Source organism: Lepisma saccharinum, chromosome 3 (genome assembly GCF_977018435.1).
Source record: "Lepisma saccharinum chromosome 3, izLepSacc3.1, whole genome shotgun sequence".
Lineage (NCBI taxonomy): Eukaryota > Metazoa > Arthropoda > Insecta > Zygentoma > Lepismatidae > Lepisma > Lepisma saccharinum.
The window spans coordinates 21,435,635-21,460,754 of record NC_139231.1 but is presented as its reverse complement, the minus strand read 5'-3'; the positions used below and the strand labels follow the sequence as shown (position 1 = coordinate 21,460,754).

Genomic DNA, 25,120 nt, shown 5'->3' with positions numbered 1-25,120 from the left:
CTCACATCTACATGTTTTTCGGATCATCTGGCGGTGGTAATGGCAATTAACATTGATCTTCCCTTAGTGCCTCGGGGATATGGGTATTGGAAATTGAATACGTCAATCCTTTCTGATTACGATTTCAAACGTGCACTTCATGAGCAATGGAGACTTTGGGAGGCGCACCGATTTCGACATACTGACATCCTTCGTTGGTGGGACTACTTCTTAAAACCGGCAATTAAACGATTCTGTTTATCATTCTGTAAAGAGAGGTCTCGTGACTGGAATAATAAATATCAGTTTTATTAACGTGTTTTGCGCGAATTAATAGAAGAAGTATCGGCAGGACGACCGGTCAACACTGAAATTAAACGCGTACAAGCTATACTCTTACGTACGACAGCTCACAAACGTATGGGTGCTAAAATTCGAAGTAGACTCCCTTAGGTTGACCATGACGAAGCTGTCTCAATTAGTCACGTGATCCAAGAAAGGCATAATGCACAATGGAAAAACATCACTAAACTCTCAGATGGTGCGGGTAATAAAATCAGAGCACCTAAGGATATACAAGGTAAAATATATGAGCACTTTAGTTTGATGTTTTCACAGAATCACCCGGACAATTCAAATTATGGTACAGTGGTGGATGCCGTTTCGGAGATAATCTCAGATGAAGATAGAACTTTCCTTGACGCGGATTTTACAATTGAAGAAGTGTATAAAGCGGTGAAAGCGGCAAAGCTATTCTCCGCCCCTGGTATTGATGGGCTTCCTACATGTTTATTTGAAACCTTTTGGACGCTAATGGGCCCGACCTTAACTGAGTCTGTCAATGCTGTCTTTCAGCAACAGAAAATGGGTAAAACTTCCAAGACCGGAATTATAGAATTAGTACCGAAATGTGCAAAGCCGACAGAAATTACTCATTATCGCCCCATTACACTCTTGTGCGCAGACTATAAAATTTTCTTCCGATGTATGCTTGCACGTTTAATGCCATACTCCATCAACTTGTGGGTAATATGCAATATGTATATGGTGGAAACAGAAACATTTATGCAGTGCTGCAAACGCTACGTGAGGTGGTTACTAATAATCACAATACAAAAAGTTCACAAGATCAAGAGATTTTAGCTCTGGATTTCGAACGTGCATTTGGCTCTCTGACCCATAATTATGTGTTTCATGTTTTTAATAAACGTGGCATACGTGGGACTTTCCTCGCAGCTTTGCAGGGGCTCTATGACAATGCTGAATCGCAAATACAGATTAATGGTTTTTTGACAAAATCGCTTTGCATAACTACCGGTGTCCGACAGGGAGATCCCTTATCAATGCTAGCGTTTTGTATTTCCCTAAGTCACCTGCTGACTTCTTTGGAAGCACAGTCGAAAGCCATTACTATTCTGTCGAAGTTTCTCAAAGTGTTAGCTTATGCGGACGATGTCAGCATTTTAGTTCAGTCACCTGTGGATGTTGATATGGTTCATAAATTAACGACGACATTTGGTGTGCATTCAGGCCTCCACATAAATGTAAAAAAACTTGTCTGATGTATTTAAATACCGGTCCATCACACACACCAGTACAACACTTCCCTGTTGTCAACACCTTAAAAATTCTTGGGGTAGTCTTTATGCCTTCTCTGCAACGAATGATACAAGTAAATTATGATCGAGTGATTGGGAGTGTAAAATCAGTGTTACAAATTAATAAGTTTCGAACTATTAGTTTGCAATCACGTGTCACGTTTGTTAATGTATATGCTCTTTCGAAAGTGTGGTTTGTAGTCAAAATAATTCCGATGACTATGCTAGATGTCACAAAACTGAAAAGTGTGGTGAACTGGTTTGTGTGGAATGGGCAGCTGTTACGTGTTAATCACGAGACCTTGTGTTTACATAATACAGGAGGAGGCTTGAATCTTGCACACGTGCACCACAAGAGCCAGACGCTCCGCATTCAAGCGGACATCGAGACGATGATTCAGAGCCCTGATAGCCTTACCAGTTATGTCCTTCGATACTGCTTGGCTCATATACCGTTGGATTCTCCCATAAACGTGACTTCTGTTCCCCCCAACCTTAGGTACCTTCGAGATACCTTAGTGGTGATCTGCTATGGATTGTTACAAACTCCTACCTTGCCTGTTCCAGTGATGTCGCAAATGTACAGAGGCATGCGTGTAGCTTCTCAACAGTTGGTTAAAATCGTTGCAAGCCACCCGGAAGTTCGTTGGCCTAAGGTGTGGAAAAATATACACGAAAGGCATCTCCCATCAAGAATTCGATCGGCATGGTTCGTTATAGTGCACCAAATACTGCTGACTCGAGTGAAACTTCATGACCTGCACATGGCAGACTCGTCATTATGCTTACTTTGTCACGTGCCTGAAAGTTTAGTTCATAAGCTTAGTGACTGCCAAATAACCGCTTAGTCATGGAAATATGTTCATCATCTACTGTTTCCAAACGTTGACTATTATCCACGACAGAAACAGAACAGTGTACAGTGGATACTGGGGTACAATGCTTGGTTTGCCTCCCTTATCAGAACTCTGATTTTCACGAACAATTTGTGCATTACTTATGGCAAACTTCTCAAATGATGTCAGTAAACAAAAATAACAATTTCTATGCTAATTACTTAAATGTGCTGTATTCGCCGAGTTAGTATGTAATAACTTGTAATGTAATCATGAAATAAAAATTTTAAAAAAGTCAATCAACATCTCGCAACGTATGGTAGACTAATCAGTATCTTTCTATCTGTGCCTAAGGGGTTGGTGAACATTGTTTACAGTGCTTTCCTTCTCCAGCAGTGTATAGGGAGGCGTTATTTAATGTTCAATGCTTGCCACATTTACTCCAAAAAGAGGGATTTTTTTTACTACGGACCAATGGCATGGTCGTATTGTTGGACAACGTGTAAATGAATATATGAAATATTTGTCGCAGTTATGTAATAGGATTAAATTTCAACGAATACTAGAATGTGTATTTATGCAATATAGGTATAAAGTGGAAGTTTATATGTGTGTGTGAAAGTAGAATGATTTTGTTACAACCATAGTGCATTTTGGTTACGAAATACAGGGTGTTCCAAAATGATCTTTAAAACTTTGATCAGGTATATTTCAGAAATGGGGATTGGTAGAAAAGTGCGGTTTGCGGCAGAATGTTCACACACACACCTAAAGTTTTCTTTTGATTTGTTTTTGCAGGTTAGTCATTGATAATGTTCACACATAGCTGAAGTTCTGTTGTTGTTTTTTTGTTTTTGCAGGTTAGTTATTGACGAAATGGCCACCCACCAGCAGATGCACAGTGTGTGCAATGGTGGATAATAGAGACAAAATCTGACACCCAGGTCCAGCGGAACTTCCGGACACGTTACAGAAGCACACCACCATCACGTCCTACCATCAGACAGTGATACACGAGGTTCAAGGAATCCGGAAGTGTCATGAAGAGGACGAGTTCTGGGCGTCCGAGCGCGAGTGATGCAGATGTGGAACGGGTGCAACAGGCATTTACCCGGAGGCCAACCAAATCAATCCGTCGAGCATTTCGCTAGTTGCAGTTACCAACAACCACGGTGCACAGGGTGCTACACAAGAGACTGAAGCTTCATGCCTACAAGGTGTAGCTGCTGCATGCGATTCAACCTAATGACAGACCACATCGCAAATACTTTGCAATTGAGATTCTGAGTCGCATCGACTATGCTAACTAACTAACTAACTAACTCCCTAGCCTTCTTAAACCCGAAGGTTCATGGCTGCAGCAACACAGGCCTTCCATCTTTCCCTATCTTGAGCAAGTTCTATATACTCTTTTCCATCCCTACCGATTTCCCTTAGGTCCATCTCAACGTTGTCCCTCCATCTTCGTCTTGGCCTTCCTACAGGTCTCTTACCATCAGGTTTCCCAACAAGTTCTTGATTTAATTATTCTAATAATATCTGGACATGACAAATTATGTAGTTCTAAATTATGTACTCACCTGTCTCCTCATCCCTTTTAGGTCCAAAGATTTTCCTAAACATCTTATTTTCAAATACTCTCAATTTATGTTCCTCTTTCAATGTAAGGGACCAAGTTTCACATCCATATAATACTACAGGCAAAATTACTGTTTTGTATATTTTAACTTTTAGTTTCTTAGATGTTAAACGAGAAGACAAAAGTCGCATCGACTATGACCCAGACTTTCTGAAAAAGGTAATGTTCACGGACGAAGCTTGCTTTCATTTGTCCGGGAAGGTAAACCGACACAATGTAAGGATCTGGGACTCTGAGAACCCCACTTTAGCACGGAAATTATGCGCGACAGCCCAAAGGTCAACGTGTGGTGTGGTCTGCTTCATGACCGTGTGGTGGGACCATTTTTCTTTGCAGAGTTGTCAATAACTTCGACTGTGTATCTGGACAAGTTGGAACAGTTTGCATTTCCACAGGTCGAAGAACTGCAACCTGACATCATGCTGCAGCAGGATGGTGCCCCTCCTCACTGGGCCTTGATCGTTAGGCAGACTTTGGACGATACATTTCCAGGTCGCTGGATTGGCAGAGAAGGACCCATTCCCTGGCCCCCAAGGTCTCGAGACATAACCCCGTTAGATTTTTTTTCTTTGAGGCTTTGTTAAGGATACTGTCTACCGGACCCTGGTGCGGCACCTGCAGGAACCGCGAGATCGCATCAGAGCAGCAATTGCACACGTTAATGAGGACATGCTAGGCCGGACATGGGTGGAACTGAAATATCGCTTAGATATCCTGTTAAACGGCTACTAAAACTTTAGGTGTGTGTAAACATTCTGCCGCAAACCGCACCTTTCTACCAATCCCCATTTCTGAAATATACGTGATCAAAGTTGTAAAGATCATTTTGAAACACCCTGTATAACTGTAGGCAAATCAGAGCGGAGTACGAAATGCACCGTACCTCGAGGAGAGGTACATGGGCATTCGAGTAACATGTAAGCAAAATATTACATTTAGAGTTCACTTTGAATGATTACGTGAATATCGACAAAGAGCTGTTCGCATTTATGCAACAATATGAGTATCAAAAACAATATTTTTGGGGGCTAGATTAGGACATAGGATATATACATACATACATACATACATATATGTAATGCAAGTAGACTTACAATGTCAATATATTCTTTATAAATGTTTGCACATGAGAAGAAAGATAAAATAATTGAGAACTTACTGCATTCTTGCTTGCATTTATCCTTATCAGGTTGAGATGAACCTAACGAAAAAATATCACATGAAATGCATATTCGTATATCTTCTTATATATATATATGTAGTCCGAAGAGACTTTATTACCGTCATCACTGCCAAAGAGAACTTCAGGAGGATACATATCTGAAAAACTGCATCGTGGTGAATGGCAAACAACATCCTTGTTTATTCTAGGTTCATCGGAGGTGCAGTGAGCAGAAGAATACTTATTATGATCACATTCCCTACTACATATATATGTGTGAATTTTAATTTATAATACCTGATACTCTTCTTAATATGGTTTTGTATAATCATGTTCAAATATACTTCTTACCAGAAAATGTCATTATTTGTTGGTTTCTGACAACATACAGGGTGGCTCAATATGTCACTTAACACCCTCAGTACAAGGCCACTGCAGCGCGCAACGTGAAAATGGCGATGACCAATCGTTATCAGGCCAAGGGGGAACCACATTGACGTCACCCGCACGGTCGGCGGCCATCTTGATGTCCGCCATCTTGAATTCAACTTCAGAATTTTAAATGGGAAGGAGGTGATATGATGTATCAAATCAGGCTAGAATTTCACGAGAAGCGTCACACTGTAAATTGTTCGCGACAACCATTTATAATGCGCAGCTCTTCATGGATGTATCCGATTAAAATCGTGTGCAATGGCATGCGAACTTCTCTCCCTAGACGTCACTTTGATCTCGATGCATTACCGATGCGCTAAACAAATTTTAAGGCATTTTTCTAACACCTTGAAAAGGAACAAATTGGTACAAGAATTCAGTCATAACTTTTTACTGGTTAAAGATACGTCGAAAAAACCTTCACCATTGCATTTCTCGTGAAATTCTAGCCTGATTTGATATATCATATCACCTCCTTCCCATTTAAAATTCTGAAGTTGAATTCAAGATGGCGGACATCAAGATGGCCGCCGACCGTGTGGGTGACGTCAATGTGGTTCCCCCTTGGCCAGGCAATGATTGGTCATCGCCATTTTTACATTCCATGCCGCAGTGGCCTTGTACTGAGGGTGTTAAGTGACTTATTGAGTCACCCTGTAGTTTGAAACATTCGTCTTACTTTTGTAATTAATTTCGATCTTACTAATAAGATGTATAACACAGAACGTTACTTGAACATATATTAAGATATTTTATAAATAAAAAAACGTGCCCACCATAGGTGATAGAAAGTCAAAAGTGTTAGAATTGTTATTTGTAATATCAACATTTTGTTTCTTCTTTCTTGCTCAAAAACGGTCACTTTTAATTTCGATGTAGGTATTTCAAGTCAAAGAGTCAGCGAACTTTTTTGAAATTTCGGGTGCATGCACTCCCGCATTACGTATGACTAGAGACACATATTCTTGGTAGTTAAAAAAGCAAAATTTCAGTACAAAAACAGAATCAATTTCGTGTGCAAAAGCGGTAAATGAAATAAAATTTCGGTGTTACAACGGCGAAAAATCGGATCAACATCGGTATGTAAAAATGAGATTTTGATTTGAGAATTGTGAATATAATCCTAAATTTGATTTAAAAACTGCACTTATTACACAAAATAAACATATCCCGTCTAATAGTACATTTATGTAATTAACATACTACTAAGTTTATTCCTGTATAAATAGTCCATTTTTGCTTCTCAAATATTTACAGCAATATTAATCAATTTACTGAAAAGTGCATAACTTGCAGGATAATTCAAACTTCGGAAAGTGTCGCGTCAGTAACTAAGCACTAAATGTCGTTTTTAAGAGTGTGTTTTGCATTTTGCAGATCATTTTCCATCATTTCGTGACAAAACAGGGCAAAACAGGGTAGCAAAATGCACCTCACACCTTTCCTGAACATGAAAAATTAACAGTGTTACTTCATAGTTCGTGTTCTTGTCAAAAACGAAATATGAACGATTCTACGTATGACTTTACAAGATTTGCAGCAGATTCCTCTAATTACCACCATGGTTGTGCAGCAAAAAGGACACGTCCAACTAACTTTACCAACTCCTTGTGTTTATTGGGTGTTTCATTCATATTACAGGTGTTCAAAGGACAATTGCTCGTGAACACGAACATACTAATGTAATTATGTAAAAAAGAAAACAGAAAAACTATTTCCCTTGCTTCAAAACGTGTATTTTTGCTTCCAACGATCCAAATGTTGTGGCCAGTTTGTACGCCTCGAGTGTTGGAATGTCGGCCTATTTTTGGAATAACTTCTCCCTCACCGATCACTGCACAATGCTTGAGAAACGCCCAGTATGTGTCATGCCTCACCAAAGTGTAGAGATAAGTTTTACTGCGGAGTCTTTCTTGCTTTTGTTGCGTTGTGTTAGGACTTGTGAATGGTTTTAAGCGCCACTACTGGCGATGAACAGGGTGCGAAAATTAAGGGGTAGGTTGAAAGGATAGTTCACCTCTTGTTCGACAAGGCTTTATTAGCATTAAGAGGTATAGGCGCGCGGGAAAAAAGTGTGCCTCGAGTGTTCAGTGTTGTGTGTTGTATTCATGTGCCATATTGAAAGTGCGAATGTCCTTTGTGGGAAGGTTGTACCACCTCGGACCTCATTGTTTAGAAGGCTAGGTGTACATATAGAGTAATAAGTAATGGCTAGTGTTTGTAGCAAAAAAATACTTGAAACCATGTTACTTTGAGGAAAAAAATGGATGATGGGTTGAATGAACTATGAAGTTCAGGATGGCAAAGGAATACAATGACCTTCCGTAATAGATGTGATACAACTTCGGATATTTTAAAATAAGCAGAGGAATATATATTCTTCATGGAAAATGCATTTGCATTACACTGATTGTGAATCTTTCCAGTTATATGATTTCAAAAATATATATAATAGGGATAAAACTTACACTCTTTAAGGCATTTCTCCATGTCAACCTTATCTGGAAAAAAGACAAGCATAAGCTTAATGTAAAAATAACAATACCTGGCATTTAACGTTATTTTGTGTTTATGCTTATATATATGTATAAAATATTCATTTTCAATTTGAAGTTTTAATTTTACATTCCAAAAGAATGAGACAATATATTAATATGTTACATTATGTTACATTTAATTCAAATTCCAGATGCGTAATTCAACATTATGTATGCAATCTCATCTCCAGCTTCTTCAAAACCAGCAAAGAGTTTATATATATATATGCATATTAAACACTTTATGACAGACATAATGTTCTTAATATATACGTATATGCATATATCTATGCATATAATTATATATATATACCCATGGCTTAATTAAATTGGTCAAGTTGCGACAAGAGGACCAGCAGTTCCCATCTGGACAATATAGCTACAATAGTCAACATATTTTCTTCATTTTTTTTTTTAAGTTAACGGTATTTAGCACGCATATTTATGTAATGATGTTTCTAAACGATCACCAATGAGAAGAATGTTACCTTTCAATTCCTCTACACTTTTCTGTAATAGACGATTAACAGAACCTTATTTTATTCTGTACTTTTCGTTGTTTCGTTTACGTGTTATATTAATAGGTACACATCACTATTTTAGTATGTAAAATTGCAAATTAACGTTGAATATAAGGTGAATAAGGTCTGAAAAATCTCCTATAACAGCTGAGTATGCGACGTGATGACCGACGTCAATCCATTACCGTTTCAAGATCTCCAGACCTCTGGGTAGGATTGTGAGAAAGAGACTAGTTGTCGGGAGATAGACCAAAGCCGTTCCAGGGCTGTAGAGCCGCGGGTTATGTTGTCTTATAAGGTGAATATAATTGTATAGGATTATGGCACTAGTTGCAAAATAATGGATAAACAGGCACCAGAAATTACTAGTACCACATATGAGCTGTTTTAAATGTTTTTAATGGTCGCTATATAATTGAATCAGTCTGTGTGCCCGTGTGAATGTACTCAAAAATCTTTCCGATTTTATTTTGGATTTTCACTTCTAATAGTAAAAGATCACGGCACTGTTTTGATACCCCTCAGATACGTGGTTGATATGTTCCCTATATTAACCCGACTATGTCTATAACACGATTTCATTACTTATTGTATATGGCTGCTTTCAGGCATCATATGAATTTTATAAAAATTAACTTGCACAGAAAAATAATAAAGTTGTCAGTTCCAAAATGTTCAGATACACCCCTTAAAACCAGAGCCAAGCACGAGATGTTGTCAGGCAAGTATACATTGCGAAAACATTTTTGCAAAATGACAATTTTATTATCATTCTGTGCCAAGTAATTTGTATAAAATTCATATGAAACCTGAAATCACCCATGTACAATAAATAGCGAAATTAAATGTTAGTCTGATACGATAACCAACACTCCAAGCGAGACAACGCGAAACTTCCTTTCAAGTAGACCACTGAAAAGAAAATTTACTTTCAAGGAATCGAAGGAATTCTGATGTTTATGTCCTAAGATTGTATTCCCTTTTACTCGCTCTCTCTTTCACATTATTCTCATTGTTGTTTCTCTGTCGGTCTAGCAATATATGGTAAATGTAATCTTCCTCTGCAGTCTGTTATCGCTGCTGTTGATGTTGCTAATTCCCAAGATATAACATGCATAGACATCTGTGTATTGCATTTTATATTTTTTTGTAATTTAAGCCGCATAGTTTACTTCTTAGGTTAATCGCTGCAATGATGAGTAATGTTGTTTGGATGAAGATGATAAATGGATACACAATTATAGACACCTTCCAAAAGGTTGGAACATTCGGTGGGAGATGTGTTTTTTGTTCTTACTATCTCTGTGTGTTTTCTTTAGATTTATGTTATTTCGTGAGTTTGAATACACAAAGTAAAGAAAGAGAGGTGGAAGAGAGTGGAGAATCATAGCTGCGGGACCATTGACAAGATATCCGTCGCTTTGCTAGGGAACCTCTCATCTCGTGATAGAGGACTTATTAGAAGAATGAAAGGATAATTGAAGGATCAAATTTGATGTGTGTCCTTTCCACAAAAAATTATGGACATAAATATTACACAGTTCTTCACTGATAGAAAAGATAAAAAAATTGCCCCTGGTCGGAATTGAGCCTAAGTCTCTCTGATGAAAGCGCTCTACGCTAGCCAACACTGCAGCAATTACCCACATTCTCATTTCTTTCCAGTCTGCGGATTTGTATATTTACCGAAATATTATTTTGCTAAAACTTGTGAATCTATCGCAATCAGAGTGAGATTATGCCTTTTATCACATGCATAGTCACTACATTTAAGCCCACGTTTAGATAAACTTTATTATGGTACTAAATATAATGTACACACTGAATTTCTGTGTTCACATATTCATTTTGTTTCAACTATATAAAATAAATGTAAATTAGATAAAATATATACTTAAATACCAATAAATTTTGTAATGAATGCATTATGTTGCTAACATTATAATACATTATAATGTACATTTTTAAGAATTAGAATTATATACGTATTAGTAACTTACTGCATTTCTCTTGACATTGTTTGTTGTTAAGGTATGATTCTACATTCTTCTCTGTGGAGAAAAAACTTGAAATCAGAAATGTATTAAAATAGAAATGTCAAAATAGCAATATACATTCACCCGTAAATTTGTAATGTTTTGTAAAAGCGAAATATCAATACACGCCAATGATTCCATGCTGATAATGTTCAATTTACGTGACATGCGATATTTTCTACCTCTGGCTTTGAGATTACAATGTAGCATCTTAAGCATGTGGAACAAGGTTGGACAAAAGCGATAGTAAATGCTGGAATATAGAGAAAAACGTCAAATCCAGTTTCGTTTGGGGAAAGTCGCGATTTTTATACCATGCCAGTTAGGGGTGGAGAATTAAATTTCAACATGCCTAATTCTTGGAAAGACAGTCACTGTTTCATAAAATATCATCATAAAAAATACATACAAGGGAAAACAACCAATGTTCACGTACTAGGTCCGAATGTACTAAAAGAAACATATCAAATCAGGTGAGTATTCGCAAACCTCAATGTGTGTTTCCTTGCTTAAGAGAGTGGTTTTTATTTGTAGTAAATTCATTGGTTCACAAAGTAGATACTTCTGAAACAAGAAACATGAATGAGATACCTGAATTTTAATTGGAAAACGAGTGATTCTAATGACTGAGTGTCGAAAATGTTATACTCATTCCAAGTAAAAAAAAAACCGCAAGACATGGTTGAATTTTATGTACCAAAAAATGCATTAGGCCAATGAGTCATGTGAGAGGTCAAAGTTAAAAAAAAATTGGGAAAGGGGAGCGTGATGTCGATATCCTCAATTTCAATTTACTTGGTGATAAAAATAATTAGAGCTTAATAATGGGCATATTATCTCGATACATTGGAAGCAATTCAATGCAATCGTTTATTTCAAGTTTGCCTGTTCCATTGCATTGTATTTTGCTTTAATAGTGACCTATATCTCTGCTAGTGCTTATGTCTTTGTTGCATTTTGGAATTTAGGTATTTTTCCTGTGATAAGTAATGTATGTAAATGATTTCAAACAGAAGATGGACACAAACAATTTAACCTTTACTAACGAACAATGACGCACGCATGATTTACATCGGAGAGGGCTGAACAACATAGAAGAGGGGAGGACCTCGTATTTGATTCAACTTAAATGGATATGGAAAGGTGTGGCTTATACCACTAGATCATTCATTGAACTGTTATTTCTGTGTTACAAAGATAAAAGGAATATGCAGTAACTCCAGATACACAGTAAGGTACCGAAATTTGACATCCACTATGAGGCCAGTACCTGTACCAAATTCTCCTGCACATCTAACAGTAGAAGATGATTGGGAACATGAAACAGCTACTAAAGTTCAAAATGAGGAACAAGATCATTCTACTTTCGAAGCCCCTTCCTGTGAAACTCATCTGCTAACTCAAGGTGAATTAAACGACCTTGTTCGGGATTTTAAAATTGGGAAAGAAAGTGGCCGAACATTTGGGATCTTAGGCTGAAAGGCCGGAATGTTCTTCAGAAAGCCATCAAAGTGTGTTTCTTTCGTAACCGACAGGAAGAGTTTGAAGGTTTTTATTCTAAAGAAAACGATTTAGTATATTGTAATAATATTTGTGCTGTGATGGATTTACTTGATCATGAACATGAAACAACATAGCGGGGACCTTTCACTGATTCCTCGAAAACTAGTTTTAAGTCTGTTCCTTTTCACATTTGGAACAAATTTCCTTCTGTGCCGTTAGTTTGTGAAACGAAGATGAAGGAAATATATTGAAATATGAAAATGCTCTTAGGAAAACGTCAGTATGACAAGTGTTGTTGGATCATGTGCTGCGATTTAAAAGTAATTGCGTTTTGAAAGGGATTGGCGCTACACAATATATACATTTTGCTGTTTCTTGCGCGAATGGGACATCAGGAATGAGGATAAACATTACGTCAAGAAAGAATGGCTGACACGTGAACACATACAGCAGGACATAAAAATGTTGTACATCACTCATTAGTGAACTCTGATATCATTCTTCTTCCTCCACTTCATATCAAGTTAGGGCTTTTCTTGTTAAGACTGGGTTTCATTATTTGAAGAAAATATTTCCTCGTGTTAGCGAGGCTAAAATCAAGGAAGGAATTTCGTTTTGCTCTCAAATTAGAGCTTTGATAAAGGATAAAAAGATCGAAGGTCTGTTTAGCGAAGTTGACAGATTAGCGTGAAGTTCATTTAAATGCGTTGCGTATAAACGTTTTAGGAAATGGTAAAGCTCGAACTACCGTGAGATTATGGGGGTGATAACAGTCTTACAATGATATGGGGTGTAATTTGTCCTTCAAAATACATTTCTTGGACTCTCACTTGGTGCTGTCAGTGACGAACATGGGGAGTGTTTCCACCAAGACATCTCTGTCATGGGAAAGAGGTGGCAGGGAGAGTGGAATACAAGAATTCTTGCTGATTACTGTTGGATGCTGAAGAGGGATGTTCCAGATACAAAATACAGAAGGAAATCAACAAGTCTCGCATTTTAGTAAGTTGAAGAGTGTCATATATGTATGTAAAAATAAACAAAAATATTTCAAATGTAACCTGGGTGTTACAAAATAATGTGGGTGATGGAGAAAAACTACTTTCATACTTGAATTCAGCGTGAAATGTTCTACTAGCATCAGGTATTATCTCTCGTGTGCCAAAAAGAGTTCAATTTTGTTCTACAGTGGTATCATTGCAAATAATGTTAGTCAATGGTGCAGGCAGTTTGTTCCATTCCCTAATCCCTGTAACAACGAAGGACCTGTTGCAAGTGCGGTTTTATGTTTGGGGATTTTTAGATTGTGTTTCTTGCGTATATCATGTTCGACCGATGTTCTGCGAGAACAGATTTTATCGGATAAATAATAATTTGGGGAGCCGTTCTTAAAAATTTTGTGCATCAAGGTGAGTATTTTGTATTTACTTCTGTTGTTGATTTGATTGATTTCGGTTGATTGATGTGGTGTTTTAAGTCCACTTTATGCACAGTAAGGCTAATCGAGAATGGACCTACAGCTTAATGTGACATCCGAATCACTATGTGCCTCCATCGGGTATCGAACCCGGACCTCTTGATTACAAGGCCACGACGCTACCGCTGCGCCATCGGGAAGGCCCTACTTCTGTTGTTGATATCTAGCCAGGAAAGGTTCTCTAAATAAGAGTATATATGTTCTTCTCTTTTTAGCTGGATTATGAAACTTATACAATAGTTCTGCAAGTTTATTAAGTTTGTAGTTTATGTCCTGGCAGATATTAAAGTATGCTGTAGGGCTAGTCTGATGTGGGTGGTACGAGTGCGATAAGGCGATCTTTAACATTAGCGTCGAGAATATGTTTTAAATGATACAAAGATTTAAGTTTCCCGATACAATTTTTCACAATAAATTCAACTTACGCCTTCAAAAATAAGTATTTATCTAACACAATCTCCAAGTTTTTGTTAGAATCCACTTCTCTTAGCGGTATCCTGCACAGAGTTGGAGGCGAAAGCACGTATCTATCACGAATCCTTATGGTCAAGTTGCAACATTTTATTGGATTTAAATAAAGTGAGTTCATACTTGACCAAGATCGGATTGGAGTTTGGTCATCTAATTGTCATAGCCTAACCTTCAGGACTACACTGAATAAAGATTTGAGGATCTTCAGCATACTGATGGTAGTTGCATGGTCGAAATCCGCTAGTGAAATCATATACATTACTGGAACTCATATACTTCCTTTAGGGATACAGGGACACCTTGTTGAACAGCTAACCATATAGAATATGTAACTTCCGGTTTCCGATATTCGACACGTTGTTTCCGTTGCCGAGATATTTACAAACACAATCTAGCTCGTTTCCCGTAATGACATGGTGATTCGGTTTGACAAAAGTAATTCATGATTGATAGAATCGAATGCTCTTCAGTAGTCCAAAAAGACTAAAAGTGTGACTTTACTTTCATCTATCTCTCTGTCTTTATGTATATTGTCTATGATACCCACCACTGCAGTGCAAGTACATTTTTCTAAAACTACATTTTAAGTCTAGTAGAAAACCTTGACTATACGGAAGTATTTGTTCATGAAATACTTTTTCAAGTATTTCGGACATTGTGGATAGAATGTTAATTGGTCTTAGATCTTTAATTTCTGTGAGATTGTGATTCTTTAGTTATAGGTGTTACTTTACATTTTTTACATTTTTGGGGGAAGCAACCTTTGGAAAGGAAACGGTTAATAATTTATGTAAGCGCTTACAAGGGAACGGGGATACTATATTGTAGAACAGTTAGTTTTATGCCATCCTAACCGCACGCTTTTGATTTCATTTTGTTTATGATTTTCCATACTTGTTCGCTACTTAGTGGAGTAAAAAAAGTGTCATTGTAGGATTGCTGGATGTAGGTGTTAGTATCATTACTCACCACTGCATTGTTATCTGCAGGCGCACTGGGGTTAACAAAGATCTCGTTTACTGCATCCAGTCTGAATTTATGTGAGAAGAGCGCATTACTCTTATTATTTGGTAAATGTCCCCACGCTTCTGAGGTTAGACCATAAGTTTTTAACATTTTTTATATTCATACTTACCGTTCCAATATAGTGTTTAAATTTTGCGTTTCTGACTACTTTTTTGGCTCTGTTTCTTAAGTATTTAAGTATATGATAGGACAGCGTCTGGGTCTCCTGTATTTACATATCTCAGATGAAAGTAGTCGCGAAGCTTCCACAATTTCCTTACTCGATTTTAAATCCATGGAGCGGGTGATTTGGATACGTGCATTTTTTGCTGGGGGGCGTGCTTATCTATTAACCGGGTAATATTGGCTGTTTTAAGTCGTTTCTTCTTTCAATTTTACACCATTTCCCTTTTTCAGTGTGTTTTGAAAAGTTACACAAGTCGATGGTCAAAACCTATCTTTCGAAAGGCAAGAAATAAAAAAAAATGTGTTCGTGTTGTATTTCAAGTAGTTTCTCCGCCAACTTGAAAAATAGAGGTTTGGGAAATTCGTTAGGTCTGAAAGAGATATGTAATGAAAAATTGAAAATATCTTACTTTTGTAAATTTTGAGACCAGAGTGTGCCGAAATAAAAAATAATGTTATATATTTTGTTTATGTAAACGTTTCATCAAATTATGCAGTTTTTCAGTTTTGATATTCGATAAAAGAAACCGACCTGCCTTAGTGTACAGCTCTTGCCATTTTCGGGAATCCACGAACATACACTTTCATAGCCCATGACTGAGAATAAACAATAACTTGAAATACGTTGTTATATTAAACACAGCCCTTCAATGACGATCAAGTTAACTCATAAATCAAATAAAATTTCAACCCTACGAATTACTTCTCTTTAGTATGTACTTCCTGACGTAATTATCTGATTCCTTAAATTATTGTTTCTAAAACTTATCGATAATATTAAGTTACATATAAATTTGAACGTATTTCAAAAAGTAAACTTAATCCTGAATTATGAAACGTAAACTAGAAACTACAATTAAATAAATTAGTTATTGAATACCAAAAGTAATATTGTAATTATAAAATAACATATTTATATTAAATGAACATATTGTGAATAAATTACATATACTCCATAATCTAATATTAATAATTAAGTACATCAAAACATATAAATAAAACTTACTGCATGTGTCTTCACACAGTGGATCCTTATAAGTAGCTAGAACACAAATTAAATCATTAAGTTCAAATGCATTTTAGGTTCCTGAAACTACTGGGCCTCCCCCATGGCGCAGTGGTAGCCTTGTAATCAAGGGGTCCCGGGTTCGATACCCGGTGGGGGCACAAGTGGTTCGGATCCCACTTTAAACTGTAGGTCCAGTTCCGATTAGCCTTACTGAGCATAAAGTGGACTTAAAACAGCAACTCAAACTCCTGAAACTACTGTAACAAATTGGCATTTTGAAAGGGATTGTTTCTATCATATTCCTCTTATATTTCCAGATATACTTAAAAGTAATAGTTCATTGAGTACTATGAGTGAAGCAAACTAATATGTTAAACATAAGAGACGAACTCCATCATACAAAAAAGTAACAGATTACTACTATAAATTCTCTGAGAAATGTTTCTGGAACACATTTGTTGACCATCTTCTCTCTTTAAATAAACATTGTGATATCTAGATTTATGAGGAAATTATATATATTGTTAACAATTCAGAGGATTTAATATAATTAAATTATTGGTAAAAAATTCATTTCCTGAATTAAACAATTAACTAAGTAATTGCTACATCAATAAAGATATAATTGTTTATTATCATTTCTATGTTCGCCTAAACGTAAATAGGCTACACCAAAGATAATAAGATTACACAATGGAAACAGTTTAGCAGACGGCTTGAGATGACGTCAGAAATTTTGAAACGAACTGGCCAATCAGGAACAGGCAGGCGACTGTTCTGCCGCCGCCGTCTAGGTACCGAACTACTTTGGTTGCCATAGCAACGCAGGCAAGCTATATGCAGACGCCTTTCAGATTCAACCCGACAGTCACTTTGATATTAAATTTAGCAGTTTGGTTTTGTGCAAAATATTAAAGAACTGAAATATGTTTCTCGATTATTGAAAATAAATCATTTGTCTATACTTTGAAAAGCAAATACTTATGTATTTTGATAAAAGTTATCACTATGATTTGAGTAAATTAATTTGTACCCATAAGATCAGTTTTATTATGTATTTTTTTTCGTTTCTCCCCGAAAAAATATATCTTTTCATAATTTTAGGTACAATTTCGGACACTTCATGCAGCTGCAATAAAATTGTAAAATATATAAATTCAAAATCGAGAATGTTCTTTGAGTGTGGAGAAAAACCATTAATAGTGCATGAAACCATGCTCTTCTATCGTGCATGTGATGCTGAAATGCTACAAACGAAAACCAGTATTTGCATCTTATTTATTTGTTTAACAGTAGAAAGGAACAAGTAAATAAATAAATAAAACATATCAATGGCAACACTTCAGGACTGCCCAAAATGCAGCCTGTGGGTCACTTCTGGTTTGCTAAGGTTTCTTTAGTACTTCTGAAACCTCTTTATTTTTATTCTGAGGCACTATCTTCGGTGTAAGTAAAATGCAATGTGACCATCGGCCTCATTGGTCGTACACATGAAAAGTTTCAGGTACCCTGGTGTATACTGGGGGAAAAGTATGTTTCTTCACATTTGTAAATATATTTTAAAGGTAATAATATTATACACAATGTCTTCAAGACACTGAAAATTGGATACTATAGTATTATACGGAATACCTCCAAATTGTATTCCACCAAATTCGATTCCCACTTATGGGACCTAACCTAACCGAATGACTCATGTTTGCGCGGGGAATATAATTGAACGTAGACAAATGAGGTAGTCCGTATAATACTAAAGTGCTGAAAATTGCACTGGCAACTATGAAATGAGTCAAGGAAAAATATATTCTTGCAACATCAACAATGTTGTAATTGCAGACTTGTGTCCCATAATTGGAAAAATATGTCCATTCTTTGGTAACAGGAAATGGAAATTTGTAGCATGCTATTCGTCCTATGTGAAGAAACCTTGTATTCTGGATAATCTATTTGAGCTATAATTATAACTCAGATAGTTATTTATCAACTTCATATGGTTATTATGAATTACAACAATTATTTTTACAAATTTCCTACTTACCAACTTTTACACAACAACCCCCTTTATAAGTATTTTTTTTTAAAATTTCTCGTAGTTAACATAAACATTGTTTGAAACATACTGGAACCAAGTTGTAAAACTGTCCCATACACTTCCATCTTTGAATGTTAGTTAATCATGCCTGCTGCTGGTCGGGAGAAAAGAGGAGATGCAGCAACACAGGGGGCTTTCTTCTCACAACACACAAAAAAACGATGTTTGACTGTGATATGCATGCAGGAATAGCACAGGAAAATAATGCATGGAATTCTCAAATATCTTAAAAACATATCTGGTGCTAAATCTCTCTCCCATCCTCACAACCTAAAAGTGTAATCAAGGCCAAACCTGTGGATTAGACCTGCCTTTGATACCTCCTGGTTGAGGCAGTCGTTCAGATCCCATTAAACCGTAGTTCCAGTCCTGAATAGCTATTCTCTGCATAAGTGGAATTAAAAAATTCACACAAACTGTTGATTACAAACTATTCATTCAGTTCGCTTACAGGCGTTGCTACTGCTCAGTGAAAAAAGGAGTACGTGCCGATCAGAATAAATTAATGCAATAACTGTCTTCATTATTATCATGCAACAATAAACATATATTTGCCCACCAAGAGGAGCCGCACCCCTCCCCCACACCTTAGCTTTAGAAAGTTTACTTTGGTGTACCGTTCATTACATAACAAAACAAACATATAAAGAAATAGCTATGAAAACGTAACAGATGCTACATATTCCTCAGTATGATTCTGCTAATTCTTCTTATTTTATATTTGCACAAGAAATTAAAACAAATAAAAAAAATATTGTGTTACTTTGTATATTCAATAAACAAGTGAAAGATGTAACAATTATTTTGTGTATCAGAAAGACACTAGATTCTTAATGCAGAAATATTTTTTAAGATCATACCATGGTAATGAAGATGGGTGTGTCTATATAATACCTAAGTAAAAGCAATAATTATTTCCTCTCCTTTCATTAAGCGAAACAAGTGTAATGCACTAAAAATCATGAAAATTCAGAGTAAAAAAGAGGCCATGTGTGAGGGACATGTAGGTTGAAATCTGATGACAAATATTTTCACTACCATCAAAGTGACAACTCACGAAAAGTCCCCTGCTCACTTTTTTAAAACTTATTTTCACTTTTCTACACATTTTTACAATTATTTGTAGGCCATTCTGTAATGCTTCTATTTATTTCACCTTACATTGCAGTAGGTTTTAAATTATACCAACCTTGCATTCTGAAGTCACTGCGGGATGGTTTTATTGTTAGGCTAAATGCATAAGTTGTTAGGTTATGATTAGTTCTGTGAGCATAAATAATACATTTACAGTGTATTTATGCTAAGAGAACCAAACTTAATAACGTAGGCATACTACATCTGAACGCAAGGTTAAGTATCGTGATTTACGAGAAGGAAGACCTCTCGGAAATACTAAATCGTTGGCTCCTATTTCATAAAAAAAATGTTACATGCAAGTACCTGTTCTAGAAAATTGGTGGTTAAGAGAATGGAAAAATCCAAATAAATATACGTAGACCCTGGGACTCAACTGTTCACAATAGGTCTTGCATGTGTACTTTGCATTACGTGCCACTCCTGTTAAAACTTTCTGAAACACATGGAGTTACACTGAAGTTTCATGTCATTTATCACCACAATAAGTACTTTCATTACTTTCTGAAAGCTTTAAATAACTAACATGTATTCAATCATGAAGGGCAAATGCTATTTAAGTTAGTTTTCACCTCCACCCCAAATGTAGGTTTTCTATCGAATATTTTGATAAAGTCAGAAGTGTCTTCACCATAACATGTGAACTATACTTCTGAAAAAAGTCATAAATATTCAATACGAAGAATTATTTTCACCAGTGAGAAGAGTATAGAGAGCTATTTTCACCAGGTGCTGATGACCAAAAATCATGATCAGGTATGAAGTATTTACGGAAGAAATTTTAATACTAACAGTCCAATATCTGAGCTGCCTAACCCAACAACACGAACATTCACTGACATATTAGCAGCAGCAGTTCATAAGAGAATACCTGGTGGTATTTTTTCAAAATCCATGGTGTGCAGAAAAACGTACTGATTATCTACATGAACATTTAATGCACATTAACATAAGTTTGATTCAAATTAACAATTATGTACTTATAAAACACCAGGACACGTCATAGATCACATGCACAGTTTAGAACCTGGTGAAAATAGACCAAACGCTAGCTTGTCCATTATAATATATGGTTGTGCTTTAAACATATTACCTCTGTTATTTCCAACTCAATTTTTTCTCACTGTTAACATTTGCCTATACTTGCCTGCTTTCACTTCCGTACTCAATGCTTACACTTTAGTAAGGAAAAAGAACAAACAGAATAGAATTACTCTTTTAAAATTCATTATTTCATACACTAGAACCACGTATCTTAGCACACTGCATGGAACCACAAAGCAGTCACAAATAAACACTAATGAAAACAGAAAATCGCCATTGTCTCTGCATAGATTAACGTAACCACAGGTGTTTGTGGTGGGAAAAAAAGGATTGCATGTAAGTAAAGTACATACCTTTTGCTGTACATACCATTACTACTAACACTATACACTGTCAGGAAACACAATCTTCAGCAATGAAATCATTAAATGATCTTCATATAAAAATGTCTTCATTAACTAATAACACTGTATGTAGAAACAGAATTCATCACTTTCACCTTAATGGAGATACACTAATACGATAACAAAAATTGACCACGTTAAATCATTTCTTCAGCACTATTGTGCAGAAAACAGGCAGGGTATTATTTTCACAAATAATGCGAAATGTAAACTTGCAGTCCAGCCTTTCCACTTCATTAGACACCTGTGAATATCTGTAATAAAAAAAAATCATCTTAGTCCTTTTTGAAAAAGAAAAATGCATTTACAATCACATTACATACCTAAATTAAATAACATTTATATATCTATGTATTTAGTGAATGACCATAAATAAACTCCTTCAGAAGCTTAAAAAACAGAAGAAGAAGCCTGGGCAATAAAGGCCAAAATAATTAGATAAAGAAAAATTCAAAATAACATAAGTAGCTACTTTCAATTTTAGTAAAAGTATGTGGTTAATGTTTAAACACCATGTGTGCGTTGTAATATTTTGGTTTCCCATTTGTTTCAATGATAAATTTGGCCTCGCTTGCATGTGCACACACCAAAGCATCCTTTTATTTTACACCCATGAATGTATATATATATATATGTCTTGTATATATATGTGTGTGTGTGTGTGGGTGTGTGTACCCATTTCATATATTTGCTCAATTTCTTGTTGCATAGAAATACTCCAGTAAGTAAGTAAGCAACTACACACACATATACGTACCTCTCTCTTATATAGTATGTATATCCATAGATTTTTTCCAGCATTTTCAGTCACACATCATTACAGCCCGCTTCAAATAATTATCTATCTTCATTGGTTTCAATTTTCGACAACATTAACCCGTACTTGAACAAACTTTCATACCCGAGTTCAACGCCAACGATAACAATTACACGCAACGAAAACGGACATGGCGAAACAATCGTTATTTCAAATTCCAACACAAGCATGCGATGTAGAGTGCATGTTAGTTCGGTGTACCTGAGGTGCGACGTCGCTTGTGTCGCAAACTATGACAGATGAAGTGCGTCATTCGCGTCTGAATTTCCATGGGGGGGCGGAGTTAGGGCTCTTTCCGTTTATTCTTTTTGGGCCACACGATAGGCTATTATATTAAAGAAGTGAAAGCGAGTGGACTTGTTTTCGTTTGTCTCTAGCGGCCAGTCAAGTGGGACAAGATGGGGATCTCAGTGACGCAGTGGCGGCAGGCGATCGGCCTCTTTCGAGCTGCTTGGCGTTCATGTTCCCAAGGCAAGGTAGGAAGTGATTTTCGAATAAATACGTGCTATGTCGCTTATGGATTGGTAGAGTTCACGCTATTGCTTATAGGCGGAATTGAGCAAAACCCAGGTCCACGTAACAATGTTGATGTCCAGAGCGAACTTTCCGAACTGAAGCAAGTTATGCTTCAGGTAAAAAGCTCTAATGAAGCTGTTACGTGCAAAGTGAATCAACTATCGGTCACTGTGAGCAGACTGGTAGCAAGAATAAAAAAAATCGAGGCCGAAACAGACCAACTCAAGTTAGAAGTGAGTGAAGTGCAGTCCTATTTTCTATGCACACACATTTGAGAAATAATTATATACGCAGCACTGTACAGCATTGTAAAATAACTCAAAATCATTATCAATATATCTATTTCTCTTAAAAAATGTAATAATTGTAAATATATGCTTAAAATGTCCTCCGTAGTCGAGCGGGTTGTCGACCTCCGTGGCGAAGTGGTTAGCAGAGCGCGCTACAACGCCAGGGGTTCCGGGTTCGAGTCCCGGGTAAGGCATGGGTATTTGTGATTGTCTGTCCTGAAAAAGTCCTGAAATAGAAATGTGAATGAAATGATATGAGTGAATGTGATGGGGGAAGCTTCCGCTTAGGGGGCTTTCCTTTTAAAAAAAAAAAAAACGGGATAAGGCGTTCACTCGTCTTGAGATCGTTCGCTGCGGGACGGCGTAGGTTCGAATCCGGCTCTGGTCGGAATTTATTCGGCCTACGTATAGGGCCGGTGGCAACCCACCATCGTGAGGAAATTGGGGAGCTCCGAATGAGTGAGCGGTAACCCGGTCGAGAGGACCTACAACGGCTGGGGGTTCGACGGGCTGACCACCCGTCACCCCAATACTGGTCTAAGATCTCCACGCTACAACAGGTGACGGAGGAACAGTGTGGGACGGAGACCAGCAGTCTGTAGGTAAGCCAAGGCTCTCAAGGGCTGAAGCGCTGTGGGTTTTATATGCTTAAAATATACTGATATAGGCTCAAAAAGTAAATTTTGTCCCCTATAAGTTGAGCTTTGATAAAAAAACATAATTATTTTTTATACTATACAAATAGTAAAAATTTGATTTTTTGGATATCTCCCCCCTTAGAAAATTAGCTGAATGTGAAAAACAACTCGAACCACCTTCAAAATAAAATAATTGTAGCTATTACGATAAAATTATCAGCTATGTTATTTATACAGAATTTCCGGAGACAACAAGTAACATCTGATCACATCAAAACTCAATCTGATCGATTAGTGTGTATACTTAATCTCTTGCTATTTTTGGTTTTGGTATTTATATATAATTTTTTGGGGCTCAAATCAAAAACTATATACTTAATAAAACTATATACTTAAAAAAAACTAGAAAAACCCACAGGTGTCTGTCAAGTAGACCGGAAGTAGACCGGAAGTAGACCGGAAGTGAACCGGAAGTAGACCTTAAGTAGACCGGAATTAAATGTGTGTGGGTGTGGGTGTAGGTGTGGGTGGGTGTGGGTGTTACGTGATTTAACTCGAAAGAAATTATGACACTCGTACGAAGTATGAGATGAAAAATCACTGAGTTGCAAATACTATAAAATCGACAAAAACATCGTCAAAATAGATTTACCACTGTGCTTAAATAAATAAAAATAATAGGCCTCGTACCAAGTATGAGATGAAAAATCACAGAGTTGCAATACTATAAAATCGACAAAAACATCGTCAAAATAGGTTTACCACTGTGCTTAAATTAATAAAAATAATAGGCCTCGTACCAAGTATTAGTTTGAAGGGATCTTATCACCACTACTCTAGTAAAAAAAACAGCTGCATACGTATGATAACTTTGTATTAAATGTTGAAAATAATATGCAGGATGACCGTTCTCTCTTTTGGACGTTTATAAATAGTAAAAAACGCGACAAACCAAAACACTCTGCTTCTGAGGATGTTGAGCCCCTACCAAACGTAAACGCGGTTGCAGAAGAATTTGAGAAACACTTTCAGTCTGTGTACACACGCAATGGGTCCACATATAATCTTCAAATTATGACAGAGCATTCTCAAAGTAGAGGGCTAGATATGCTGAATATTGAAGAAATCAGTATAAATGAAATCGAAAATGCTATCAAAAAGATAAAACCAAAGACGTCCGCTGGATCTGATAAAATCATCTTCAACTCTGTCCTATCACCTATGCAGTTTCCTGATAGATGGAAAATGACTACTATATTCCCAATTCAAAAGTCGGGTAAAAACAATACGATACAAAACTACAGTCCCATTTCTATTTTATCCACTCCTGCGAAAATACTAGAGCAAATGCTATACATGCATATTTTTAACCATGTGAAAAAAGCCATATCCGAATTTCAACATGGATTCCTACCAAAGAGCTCAATTGAAACAAATCTTGGAGAGAAATTGCATTAGACGAAGGGGGCATGTAGATTTGATATATACTGATTTCTCAAAACTTTCGACAGAGTAAACCATGACGTACTACTGAGTAAACTAGGTAGCTTTAATTTGTCACACTCCCTACGAAAACTTATGGCGTCGTGTCTAATGAACTGGCGACAATATGTCACCTACAAAGGATCCTCATCTGATGAATTTTTGGTGAACTCAGGCGTCCCTCAGGGATCCAATACAGGGCCTCTTCTATTTTTGTTATTCATTAATGATTTATCGAGCATCTGATTGATTCTCGTAAACTCTTGTTTGCAGACAATTTAAAGTTATAAAATGAACAAGTGCAGACGT

General features: G+C 36.6%; 1 protein-coding gene across 1 annotated transcript in view; it reads right to left on the bottom strand.

Moving 5' to 3' along the window:
* Window positions 1–2,446: 2,446 nt before the first annotated feature.
* LOC145985483 (uncharacterized) overlaps window positions 2,447–25,120 on the bottom strand; it is a 42,477-nt gene continuing 19,803 nt past the window's right edge. Inside the window, exons 6-10 of the mRNA XM_083119554.1 lie at window positions 16,392–16,427; window positions 10,708–10,758; window positions 8,118–8,150; window positions 5,147–5,253; window positions 2,447–2,545 (exon numbers count right to left, since the gene is read on the bottom strand). Of these exons, the coding sequence (XP_082975680.1) occupies window positions 2,447–2,545; window positions 5,147–5,253; window positions 8,118–8,150; window positions 10,708–10,758; window positions 16,392–16,427 (326 nt within the window). The remainder of the gene's footprint in view (window positions 2,546–5,146; window positions 5,254–8,117; window positions 8,151–10,707; window positions 10,759–16,391; window positions 16,428–25,120) is intronic.